This window comes from Pan paniscus, chromosome 10 (assembly GCF_029289425.2).
Source record: "Pan paniscus chromosome 10, NHGRI_mPanPan1-v2.0_pri, whole genome shotgun sequence".
NCBI lineage: Eukaryota > Metazoa > Chordata > Mammalia > Primates > Hominidae > Pan > Pan paniscus.
This window is the reverse complement of record NC_073259.2, coordinates 42,398,031-42,411,566: the sequence shown is the minus strand read 5'-3', so window position 1 is coordinate 42,411,566 and position 13,536 is coordinate 42,398,031. Positions and strand designations below refer to the sequence as shown.

Genomic DNA, 13,536 nt, shown 5'->3' with positions numbered 1-13,536 from the left:
TAAAAGCCAGCTGACAGATTTTATAGTATTTATTGAGCAACAATAATGTCCAAGACATTATAGAGAAGACAAAAATACTGTAAGAATTAATATCCATTGGAATTTTCTCATCAATTAAATGGGATTTGTATCAATTGCCAAGTATAAACTTCCATTGATAAAAGTAACTTTTTATAGATTACTAAAACCTAGCTTTGAGTGATATTTCCATGTCTAGTTCTTAACAATAATAGATTTCATGATAATTAAAGGCAATGTAGAGTAACTAGAGAACTTGAGAAGAGAGGATCAAATTCATTAAGTGACTACCAGTGGAAATTTGAATTATCATTTATAATATATCTTTAGTGTGAGAGTTCAAAATAAGAAATATGATCTCTTGCCCAGTGGTTGCTGAGAATAACAGCACAATGATCATTACATATGGAGCACAGTTAAATAGTTTCTACTTAACATATTGCAGCTTATCAGCTAATGTTCAAAGCAAGGAAGAATTATTAGTACGTTTAATCAACTCTGGGCTGGGCATGGTGTCTTATGCCTGTAATCCCAGAACTTTTGGAGGCCGGGATGGGCGGATCACTTTGAGGTCAGGAGTTCGAGACCAACCTGGCCAACATGGCAGAACTCCACCTCTATTAAAAATACAAAAATTAGGGCCGGGCGCGGTGGCTCACGCCTGTAATCCCAGCACTTTGGGAGGCCGAGGCGGGCGGATCACGAGGTCAGGAGATCGAGACCATCCTGGCTAACACGGTGAAACCCCGTCTCTACTAAAAATACAAAAAATTAGCCGGGCGTGGTAGCGGGCGCCTGTAGTCCCAGCTACTCGGGAGGCTGAGGCAGGAGAATGGCGTGAACCCGGGAGGCGGAGCTTGCAGTGAGCCGAGATCGCGCCACTGCACTCCAGCCTGGGCGACTGAGCGAGACTCCGTCTCAAAAAAAAAAAAAAAAAAAAAAAAATACAAAAATTAGCTGGGCGCGGTAGCACGCACCTGTAGTCCCAGTTACTCGGGAGGCTGAGGCAGGAGAATCGCTTGAACCTGAGAAGGGCCTCCCCTTCTCAGTGAGCCAAGATTGCACCACTGCACTCCAGCCTGGTCGACAGAGTGAGACCCTTTCTCAAAAAAAGTAAATAAAAAGTTTTCCTCTGGTTATGATTAAAGTACATTTGCATCTTATAAAACTTTGGATTTTATAGGATTTTATATCATATCAGAGAATAAGGCTCTGAATATTTTTGTATATTGATTCATTTGATCAAATGGATCAATATGTAAAATTTTCTATATACTTTATGAGAATAAAAGTTCAAAGAGATCACGTTAATGTTTCTTCCCTATGGTAAATATTAACCCATATTTAACTGTAACCCATAGTATATGGGACAGGTTAGACTGGGTTTGAGTAGAAGCTTAAGATCATTTTCTGCATAGTCAGAAGAGTTCCTGGAGGAAGTAGGTTCTGAATTGAGATTAAAAAGCAGCATGCCTTGGTTTCAAGTCTTTGGGGCCTACTTCCTGTGCCACATTTGTAATGGTCTAACAGAAAGTCACGATCTCCCACCTAAGGTCTGCTGCGAAATGCTGTCACATAGACTTGAGCTTTTGAATCTTTACATAATCTACTCCCGTATTGTTTGAGAAATTATTTTTCCATTTGTGGATCATCCTCCTTTTGCCTGTTCTTTTGCACATTTCATTGCTTTTTGGTGCTCCCGCCAAAGGGTGAGCAACTGTAGAATGAGGAGGTAAATTCAAATCTGAGTACATGACAAATTTGGTAATATAAATAAATATGAATATCATTCTCCAAAAAAAGTGAAGATTTTCCAGATTTCAGATATCCTGGCTTTCCTTGCTCAACTTAATAAACAAAGTAATAAACACTTTAATGACAGAGCTGTCAGATCTAGAAGAGATTTCTTGGTCTAAGAATTAAGAAATAACTGCCTCTCAGTCTAAAGGCCCTAGTATATGAATTGGAGAAACACAAAATGAATATTTTAATCTAAAAGGAAGAGTGACTCCTTAGCAGAAGAATATCATTGCATTTTTTACACAAGATAGAACAGGTAGCTCTGATCAGCCACATGTCCTGATGAGTGACAATGCAGTCTAAGGCAAAACCAGAAGATAAGGAAACCCTAAACTCTAAATTGTGTGCTGCTCTGACTGATACTGTAAAGCAAAATCAAAGTTGAAAACAACCCATAAACTTTGATTCCTAAGGGGTTTTTTTCTTTTGCTTTTTTTTTATTCCTGAGCTTACTGTAGTCAGTGACTTTTAACAATATGCCAATTTTTTTAGTTTCAAGAGCAGTGATGATCTAACCCAAAACTCTCTTAAAAACCTTAAGTCATCCCTATTTCTAATACACTGTGATGAGTGGAGTCAAGCCCTGGAATGAGCAGAGAGACGACAGCATTAGCCAAGCAGGGAGCAACTCTGATTTAAAAGCCTACAAAGTCAGAATAAAAAGGCTGGAGAAGTATAATGAACCTTGAGTGAAAGCACATCTGTTCAGATTTTATTTTATACTGTTTGGTAGAGGGAATATAGCTTTTTTTTTTCTTGAGCCTGCAAAATATGCATGCTCAGCTATTGCCTGAAATAAAATAACTGGCCTTGCGTAGTCATAAAAGAGACATTATGTACTGTTAACTGGCTCTCTATTAACCACAACGGGTAGTTCTCTGTGATTTTGAACAATTATACCTTGTTTTTCAGAGGGGGAATGTCTGTTGAAAGGCAACTAGCAAGCTGAAAGTTACTCATATTTTCCCATTGGGCATATTTTATGAATTGAGGAAGAGGGAGACTGGACTAAGAAATAATTTTTCAGTCCCAGGCTGATGCATAGGAAAGAAGACCTAGGTCAGCTTGGCTGGGGAATTTGTGTTAGTCAAAATAAAGATGTAACTTTTTAAAATTCCTTCAATATAGTCCTAGACTTAGAAATTTTTGGTCCTACTTGTCAGTCTGTCCAGTTACTCTAATTCCAAAGGGAATGTAATGTTTCCATACAGAACAAGCCACACAATGTCATTCCCCTCCTGGAAATCAAAAAATGTGCTTGCTCTCATTTCCACCCAACACTGAGCAACCTCCCCTTCCAATGCAGGTGGTGGTGAATGCCTTGGTGGGCGCCATCCCCTCCATCATGAATGTGCTGCTGGTGTGTCTCATCTTCTGGCTGATTTTCAGCATCATGGGAGTTAACTTGTTTGCGGGAAAGTACCACTACTGCTTTAATGAGACTTCCGAAATCCGATTTGAAATTGAAGATGTCAACAATAAAACTGAATGTGAAAAGCTTATGGAGGGGAACAATACAGAGATCAGATGGAAGAACGTGAAGATCAACTTTGACAATGTTGGGGCAGGATACCTGGCCCTTCTTCAAGTAGTAAGTAGTGTTTTTGTTTTTGTTTTTTCAGTTCTGTGAAATTCAGGCAGCTAGCACAAATCCCATTTGGCTTCTTCTCAACCCTACTTCTAGAATCAGGATTATTCTCAATAAGTCCAAGAAAACTGTATTGTTCCCCAAACCAGTTTCAGAGAGATACCTTTCCTGAGTATTCTCTGACTTCTACAAGATCTCACTCAAAGGAAATCTCTCATTGTGCTCAGGAACAGAGCTGTGCCCAGCAACAAATAAAGATTCCTGCAGTGTAATAAAGTGGCAGAGAGATCATCTTCCCTTCCCGGTCAGAGAGTGCAGTTAAAGACAAGGGCAAAAAAAATCAAGATAAGCACATAGACAAAAAAGTAATGGCAATTGTGATGGAGCAAAATAATAGTACATACTCACCACACTCCAGTTAACTTAGGAAAAAACCATGACAGTGCCTTGGTGCCACACTCACCTCAGCTCCACCCCAGAGAAAGGTATCAGATTAATGTATCACAGTAAGGAAGGATTTAACTATCTAGATAATTTTCTTTTGCCTAATTTCATTCTTTCATGCTTAGTTTTCACTGCCTCTCTCACCAGTGTTTCAGAATGTGTGACAAGACAACATAATGGAGTGAAAGCTCGTAGGCTTTGAAATTAGACTGTTATAGATTTGAACATACTCTGATACTTACTGGATATGTAACTTTGGACAAATTATTCAGCCTCTCTGATTCTCTGTTTCTTCATCTATTAAATATAGATAATGACACTTTGCATGGTTGTTAAGAGGATTTGTGATTTTTAAAAATTTCTTAGCACAATTCCCAGCATATAACCATGCTTAATTAATGAAAATTGCTATTAAGTATTTTTGTTACTATATTTCCATGCCTATATCATACAGTTCTTGGGAGACTAACTGCAATAACAGATGAAGCTCTCAACCTAACCTTACATATAGTAAACACTCACTGTCAACTCATAGTAGAAGGCAAAGTTCATGGAATGAACTGTAGTTTTTCCTACCCCAAAGCTTTTTTGCTGTTGTATCCCAGTTCAAAAAATTGGACCCACAAATTGAATCTGCATTGGAGCATCTCCAGAAAACCAGTGCACATCCACAAGCCAGTCAAACATGGTAGTCACAGAGTCCCTGCCATATGCAAGATGCTGTGCTTGACAGTACAGTACTAGGGCCCTCAGATGAATAAAGACCTTCCTGTGCCCTGAAAAAACCTTAGAATCTGGTTGAGTACATAAAACACGGTGAATAGTACATGGATTATCCATATTTGTTTCCAAAATCAGTCTAGATATAGTAGACTGAAGGAGTAGAATTGGGAAGGGACTGTCAAGGATAAAGCTGGTATTGCTACTACATAGGCTATACATGTGTATATTAGTAAAGGGTAAGTCTGATCTTGTTTTTCTTTTAAATCCACCTATGAGTTTTTCCGACCCCTATCGCTTAACACGTTTTGTTTTTTTTTTTTTTTTTTTTTTGCTTACCACCTTTTTAAAAAATGATTCCTCAGTGGAATGGAATGCTAAGTTCCAAGCATTTTCAGTAGATTCCTGCCATTCACTCATAAAAGTTTTCCCTAACTTTAGGCAGGCTTCTCAGGCCCATGTTTTTGAGTCCTTTCGTAAAGCCTTAATCCCATTACCATTTTCAACATGTTTATTTGCCAAACTTTGTTGTTATTTTCAGGAACAAAGCCCTCCTGGGACCTGTAGTAACAAACAGAAAATTCTGTGTCCAAGGGAGGCTGCACCCAAACCCCTGTTCTGTGTTCTCACTGAACCTAAGCCTGGCCTTTGGGACCCCTGCCTAGACTCCCATCCACTCCCTTTATAGGCACCGTCTAATGACTGACTCTGTTTGCCAGGCAACCTTCAAAGGCTGGATGGACATCATGTATGCAGCTGTAGATTCCCGGAAGGTAAGGATGTACATGGCGAAAATACCACCTTCTCAGATGGCTGGAAAGCAAGCAGCATGGTATACCGAGCCCACCAAGAAAGAGGAAGGGATGAAGGAATGGAGGAGTTGACGTTTCTCTTTGGAACATTTATTGCTTGTGTTATTGATTATAGATCATTTTCCTCATCTCAGTAAGTCATCACTCTCTTACATTGGCCCCCGATGATTAGACTGTTGATTTTTTACGTGGCCCCAGTGAAGCTGTCTATGCTTCAATCCTGCTTCATAGCAAAAGTATGGCTCCTGGCAGACAGCCCTCCCTCCCTGTGGCCTCATGATTTGCATGTTCTCCACATGAGTCAGAGGATGACTAGTGTCCTCTCAAGGCAGGCCATGCCAGTGTAGAGAAGGAAGCAGGCAGAAAGAATCTAGGGCTCTCCCACCCCAAGATGTTTAGCAGCTCAAATGGTCACAGTTACGGCTGATGGCCTTGGCGTGTCAAACTCCAAACTAGGAGCTGATTCTCTTCCTTTTATCCTGTCCTTTGACAGCCTGATGAGCAGCCTAAGTATGAGGACAATATCTACATGTACATCTACTTTGTCATCTTCATCATCTTCGGCTCCTTCTTCACCCTGAACCTGTTCATTGGTGTCATCATTGATAACTTCAATCAACAAAAGAAAAAGATAGGTCTCCTCCCCTCATTGCCAGTGGTTGGAAGTCAGCCCAGATAAGAGGCACCTTTGTCCCTATCTCTAGAAAGAAAATGTCCCTCTTTCTTTCTCTAAAATCTATATTGTTAGCTCACTGTGACCCTGGCCCCCATACGTTAGCCCCAACCCACTCTTTCTGTTCGGGGCTGGATTTTGCAGCATGTAGTTTACCACACTTACTAGCAGTCTTTTATTCTTGAGGCCTATTACTGGTCTTGGTCTCCCACCAGAAGCAGGTAGGTCAGAGAGTGCAGTCTAGCAACAGAGATGAAAAGGAAAGAAACAGATGAATAGCTATCGCAAGAAGTAGAAACTGTCTAGACTAGAGCTGAATGATTATCGCAGGTCTACCCCACTCTGGGACAGCTATTAGCTACAAAGGAAAGGGATAGGTCTTCCCTCAGTTCTCAGTATTGAACCTTAGGTCCAAACCCATAGCATGTTGAGAGCCAGTTGTAATTGTCTGTTTTCTTCTTCCCTCCTTTACTTCGGAGGTCAGGACATCTTCATGACCGAAGAACAGAAGAAGTACTACAATGCCATGAAAAAGCTGGGCTCAAAGAAGCCACAGAAACCTATTCCCCGCCCCTTGGTAAGTGCATTGTGCAGGCTGAGGCCTTGGTGAGAACCCATATAGGAAAAGTACTGGTAGAGTTACTGCAAAGGAAGGAAAAAGGTAAGTGATTGGCTGCTTTGTGCCTAATCCTCTCCTCACCACCCATCCAAAAGATCTGAATAGGACAGCAGAAGAACAGGGATTAAGGCATGGGGGCTTTTACATCAATCCTCGACCTATCCTCTGAGCCTTCCTTGGGCAGCCACCAAGAATCAGCATGTGAACCACATTGGCTTTGGCCCTAGTAGAGAGATGTTTTTAGAGACAACCAAAAATCAACAAGAGAAAATGAAATAAAGTTGCTCTCTTTCCTGCCAGTTCAAGATAGGATTTGGTCATAATTTTTTCAGCTTCTCTCTGCTCAATAAGGATGTCTTTGCAGGATGTATCTAGAAGTTAAAATCATGCTTCTGGTTATTTGTGGGAGCAGAAGAGGGTAAAACTATGGGAGTCTGGTGCCCTGATTCCCTCTCTTGAGCTGAGCCTTTTATAAAACAGATTAGGGGGCTGAGATTCTGCTCCATTGTTCCATTGTTGATGGTTGTCTTGTTTCAGAGAAGGAGGAGGAGATACCCTGCTCCTGATTCCATATATCTGGTTGGATGGGACATCACCCCCAAAAGCCAGGCCCAAAGTTCCTTCTTCTGTAACTTCCATTTAGCAACTTTAAAAAACAGACACAACACCACCAAAAAAACCCAGCAGAACCTTTAATACAAACGCTTCCCTGATAATCTAATTTGTAGAAATAAAAGTAGAGTGACTATGTTTGAATCAAGAGTTATAGTTCCAGAACGTTTTCTCCCCTCACCCCCACACGCCGCACGTGGTACATCTACCGCATCAACTTTTGAAGGAAAAGAAATTCTAGGGCTTTGCAGGGCAGATTGAAAACCACCAAGTTAAAGTAATCCTGGAAATAAGCACCAGCCCAAGTATCTCAGTACTTCAAACAAACAAACAAACAAAAAAGCAAGGAATCTCAAGAGAGAGAACATTTGGGGTTTTTAATTTCCTTGATGTTAAGACTTCATTTTGTGATAGAAATGGGACTAAAGGGAATAGAAAAAGGTTAACATTTCTAAAGTTCTGTTTAGTACTTTCCATATGGGAACCTGAGTGTATTTTCTTCCACATTAAAATATAACTTCCAGCCTAGGCAACATAATGAGACCCCATCTCTACAAAAAAATTTTGTAAAAAGTAGCTGGGCGTGGTTATGTGTACCTGTGGTCCTCACTACGTAGGAGGCTGAGGTAAGAGAATTGCTTGAGCTTGGAGGCCAAGACTGCAGTGAGCCATGACCGTGCCACTGTACTCCAGCTTGGGCAATAGGGAGGGACCCTGTCTCAAAAAATACAAAATAAAATAAAATATTTTAAAAAGTAGGAAACATTAATAAAGAGTGATTAACATTCATTTAGCAAATATTTATCAGTCTTTACTATGTACCGTGCACTAAGCATTATGTGATGAACGAAAGGTAGACTGCTGTCATGGAGCTTATAATAGTTGGGGAGATAGATAATAAATAAGTAAGCAAACAGCTACAATAAAATGTGGAAGATTGTAGGAAAAAAATTAACTAGAGGGCTATAAGTGGTGGATCTACTTTAATATAGTAGTCAGAGAAAGCCTCACTAAGGAGGGTCTACTTGAGTGGATGAGAAGGAACTGGCTGGGCACGGTAGCTCATACTGTAATCCCAACTTGGGATCTAGAGGCAGGCAGATCGCTTGAGCCTAGGAGTTCTAGACCAGCCTGGGCAACACAGTGAAACCCCATCTGTACAAAAAAAAAAAAAAAAAATTAGCCGAGCCTGGTAGCATGCCTGTAGTCCCAGCTACTGAGAAGGCTGAGGTGAGAGGATGGCGTGAGTCCAGGAGTCAGGGCTGCAGAGGATATGGTAAGCTATATCATGCCACTGCACTCCAGCCTGGGGAAGACAGCGAGACCCTATCTCAAAAAAAAAAAAAAAAAAAAAAAGATGGAACCAAAGAGCTGGGGAAAGAGATTCCTGGCAGAATACACAAGACCCCAGAAGCAGAAAACAGTGTGGCCAGGGGGTGGCGAGCCAGAGGAGGGACATTGATGAGCAGAGTCAGACTGTGCCAGGTGTCTCCCCGTAAGCCAGGTTAACAATAGGGATTGTGTTGCAAGCCCAGTGGGAAGCTCTTGAAAGGTTTTAAGTAGGGGAATGATGTGATCCATTTGTTTTTTGTTTTATGTTTTGAGACAGAGTCTCTCTCTTAACCAGGCTGGAGTGCAGTGGCGTGATCTCAGCCCACTGCAACCTCTGCCTCCCAGGTTCAAGCAATTCTCGTGCCTCAGCCTCCCGAGTAGCTGGGACCACAGGCGCCTGCCACCATGCCCGGCTAATTTTTGTATTTTTAGTAGAGACAGGGTTTCACCATGTTGACCAGGCTGGTCTTGAACTCCTGACCTCAAGTGATCAATTTTGGGAGGCCTCGGCCTCCCAAAGTGCTGGGATTACAGGCGTGAGCCACCGCACCTGGCCATGATCCATTTGTTTTAAATCATTACACTTGCTATTATATGAGGACTGCATTGGATGAGGGCAAGAGAAGAAGTGGGAGACCAGTTAAGTGGCCAGACAAGTCCAGATGAGAGATGATGGTGGCTCAGGTTAGCATAGAGCCAATAAAAATGGAATGAAGTGGATGAACCCAAGTTATAATTTTGGAGGAAGAATCAACAGGCCCTTCAGTGGATCAGATGAGGGAGAAGAAAGAGACAAAGATGATGCCCAGATTCCTGGCTTGAGAGCCTGGATGAATAATTGAGATGAGAGGAACAAGCTGGGTGAGGGGCAGGGAACAGACTTGGCTCTGCTTTGGACTTAACTGTGAGAGGCTTGGACATGGTAAGTTTGAGATGCTTATGAGTCATCAAGAAGAAGTGGCAAGAAAGCAACTCAGGATCAGAGGAAAGGTATGGGCTGGAGAAGAAAAGCTTAAGCATAAGTACATAGGTATCACGTAAGCAGCAGGAATAGATGAGCTCTCATAGAGCAAAAATTTAGAGAAAGAAGGGATTGAGAGAAGAAATGGCTGGCAGATGAGACCAAAAAAGGAGCAGCTGGGTAAGTAGGACGACAGCCAGAGTGTGTGGTGTCACAGACGCAAAAGAGAAGTGGGTCAGCTGGGTATAGTGGTGCACACCTGTAGGCCCAGCTTATTGGGAGGCTCAGGCAGGAGGATCACCTGAGGCCAGGAGTTTGAATTGCTATGTGCTATGATCGCGCCTATGCATAGCCACTGCACTCCAGCCTGGGCAACACAGTAAGACCCGTCTCTAAAAACAGAAAGAAAGGCCAGGCATGATGGCTCACACCTGTAATCCTAGCATTTTGGGAGGCCAAGGAAGACAGATCACTTGAGGCCAGGAGTTCAAGACCAGCCTGGCCAATATAGCAAAACCCCGTCTATGCTAAAAATACAAAAAATTAGCCGGACGTGGTGGTGTGTGCCTGTAATCCCAGCTACTCGGGAGACTGAGGCATGAGAATTGTTTGAACCTAGGAGGCAGAGGCTGCAGTGAGTCAAGATCGCACCACTGCACTCCAGCCTGGGCAACAGAATGAGACTGTGTCTCAAAAAAAACAAACAAACAGAAAACAGAGAGAAGCTGGTAACTTTGGAAAGCTCTTGGTGAGGTAATACTGATGTTGGTCTCCATCCATGCTCCTGATAGAGCAGCAGAGCTGACCAGTATTACAGAAAAGGAGGGAGAGGCTACCTCGATTAGCAGGGTGACAGCTTCCATAGGTTGGCTTGGAAAGGTTTTCATGAATCTTTTATCTTTTCCTTCCCTTCCTCCCCAGAACAAAATCCAAGGAATCGTCTTTGATTTTGTCACTCAGCAAGCCTTTGACATTGTTATCATGATGCTCATCTGCCTTAACATGGTGACAATGATGGTGGAGACAGACACTCAAAGCAAGCAGATGGAGAACATCCTCTACTGGATTAACCTGGTGTTTGTTATCTTCTTCACCTGTGAGTGTGTGCTCAAAATGTTTGCGTTGAGGCACTACTACTTCACCATTGGCTGGAACATCTTCGACTTCGTGGTAGTCATCCTCTCCATTGTGGGTGAGTGGGGTTGGGGAAGTAGGCGAGGGGAAAGGGGACCTGACTGATTGTGAGGATGAGATTTCCCAGGAGAGGAATGAATGACACAGGTCTGAAGTGCAGGCAAGATACCCTCATAGCTTAAGTCCATGTGTGCCCCTGAGTCATCTCGGGGGCCTGCCTAGCAGGTTCCATGGTCAGTGAGTTTCTACTGAGTGTTCTTAGTAGTCTTGGATTATAAATTCTGTGGCTCAGGGAAAAAAGAAAAAAAAAAAAAAGATTGGTTCTTGCTTTTAAGGAGTTTAAAGCCTAACAGGGAAGGTAAAAGAAAGTTGTCATTAAAAAATGTAGCACAACAGAAGTATAAAATGAAAAAAGGAATGATTGCTAAGTTGGCCGTTAATGAAATAGTCTAGGTAAGTTCTGGTGGTGATGGCCATGGTAGTGCTGCTGTTACTGGCAGGGCTTGTTTACTGAGATTTTACTATGGGCCAACTACAGTTTGAGAGTTTCTTCACCTGTGTTATCTCATTTGATTCTTATTACATCCCAGGAAGCAAGTTTCTTTATTATCTGGACTGTATACATGTCCACAGTCACTCGCTAGGAGGTGGTGGAGGCATAACTCGAGTTGATCCCAAAGTCCATGTTTTTTAACAGTGACTGTGTGCATTTTGCTTCAACCTAAAAGTGTGGGGGGATGATGTCCTGGCAGGCAGGCAGAAGGAAATGCCACCCTGTTGATTGCCCTCCCAAAATGTTTCCTTGCCTTCCTGAAAGGCATCTTGTGTGATAAAACTCAGCCTTGTTTCCAGGTAAGTTTGACTCATTTACACTAGAGAGAGTGCTCGAGACCCATGGGACCAGCCCCAGAGCTCCGGCGGCCATGCTGGGCCTAGTGTAGTGGTTATAAGGTACCAGAAGGCAGGGGTCTCCCCTTGGCCCCTGCCACCCTCTAGTTCTGTCCTCCAGAGCAGCATGTCCAAACGTGTGTTGATATGTGGAACACTAATCCTATACATTTCTCCTCAACAAAAGAATCTCATGAGGAAATTACTTTAGGTAACACTGCCTTTAATTTTCCTTTGAGGATTCACAGTGCACATTACTGAATTCTCTTGGAAGTCCTACGGTAAAGAATTCTGGGCCGGGTGCAGTGGCGCGTGCCTGTAATCCCAGCACTTTGGGAGGCAAGGCGGGCAGACAACTTGAGCCCAGGAGTTTAAGACCAGCCTGGGCAACATGATAAAACTCTATCTCTGAAAAAAAAAAAAAAAAAAAAAATGAGCCAGGCATGGTGATATGTGCCTGTAGTCCCAGTTACTTGGGAGGCTGAGGTGGGAGGATTGTTTAAGCCCGGGAGGTCAAGGCTGCAGTGAGCTGAGATCACGCCATTACACTTCCTAGATGACAGAGAGAGACCTAGTCTCAAAAATAAAGAATTCTGTTTAAATGTAACATAGCATCCCACCTTTATTAGACCACAGTTTCCTTTTTTTCAGTAATAATAATGATAGCTCACATTTAAATGGAACACATTATGTGCCAGGTACCATAATAAGTGCTTTAAATATGTTAATTCATATAATCCTCTCAACAAACCTCTAAGAATCCTGAGGAACTGAGGCACAGAGAGGTTCCCAAGACATGTGGCTGGTAAGTGAGCAAGTGGGGGTTCAAGCCCAGCCCCCTGGCCTCAAGTCCATTCTCCTAATTTCTCACAAAACACACTTTGGACAATGCTACCCTTGTCCACTGCTCTTGAAACTTTCCTGGCCACTTATCGTTGAGTGACACAGAAAATCCACAGACCAAATCATACCCCCTATTTTCAAATGGTACTCTAAAAAGAGGAAGATGTTTTTGATGATGGGGATTTTTATTAACATTAATTTGTTCAGAAACAAAAGTATAGAAATCATCTTTTTAAAGTAAGAAATGTATTAGAGTTTTGTAGAGGGACAGAACTAATAGGATAGATGTATATATGAAAGGGAGTGTATTAAGGAGAACTGACTCACGATCACAAGGTGAAGTCCCACGATAGGCCATCTGCAAGCTGAAGGGAGCCAGTAGTGGCTCAGTCTGAGTCTCAAATCCTCAAAAGTAGGGAAGCTGACAGTGCAGCCTTTGGTCTGGCCAAAGGCCAGAGAGCCCCTGGCAAACCACTGGTGAAAGTCCAAGAGTCTAAAAGCTGAAGAACTCAGAGTCTTATGTTCGAGGGCAGGAAGCATCCAGCGTGGGAGGAGATGAAGGCCGGAAGACTCAGCAAGTCAGCTTCTTCCATCTTCTTCTGCCTGCTTTTTCTAGCTGAGCTGGCAGCCGATTAGATGGTGCCCACCCACAATGAGGGTGGGCCTTCCTCTCCCAGTCCACTGACTCAAATTAAAAGTAATGGCAAAAACTGCAGTTACTTTTGCACCAGCCTAATCTCTGGTAACACCCAGAAACGATACTTTGCATCCTTCAGTCCAATCAAATTGACACTTAATATTAACCATTACAAGTCCACCCCTTGCCAACTTGAACCCGTACACATCTCCTGAAATCATACTTAATCTCCAAATAAATACAATAATAAGGTCCTAATTACGCCTAACATAATACAGCTATCCTTCATACAACCAGAAGCACACTAATCCTTAACCTGAATGCTATTACATAAAGTTAACAACACTTAAATGCTGATACGAAGTCAACAAATCTTACGTCACATGATAAAGGAAAAAGAAAAGAACTAAAATGAAGATATTTTCCTAGTACAAGTGTATACATGCACAAACATG

At 42.3% G+C, this 13,536-nt stretch overlaps 1 protein-coding gene across 6 annotated transcripts in view; it reads left to right on the top strand.

Moving 5' to 3' along the window:
* Nucleotides 1-13,536, top strand: part of SCN8A (sodium voltage-gated channel alpha subunit 8) — a 218,864-nt gene that overhangs the window by 192,924 nt on the left and 12,404 nt on the right. For all 6 annotated transcript variants that reach the window (XM_055095641.2, XM_055095640.1, XM_055095643.2 and 3 more), the window contains 5 exons: nt 3,125-3,409; nt 5,290-5,343; nt 5,876-6,013; nt 6,528-6,632; nt 10,501-10,771. In XM_055095641.2, the coding sequence (XP_054951616.1) occupies nt 3,125-3,409; nt 5,290-5,343; nt 5,876-6,013; nt 6,528-6,632; nt 10,501-10,771 (853 nt within the window). The remainder of the gene's footprint in view (nt 1-3,124; nt 3,410-5,289; nt 5,344-5,875; nt 6,014-6,527; nt 6,633-10,500; nt 10,772-13,536) is intronic.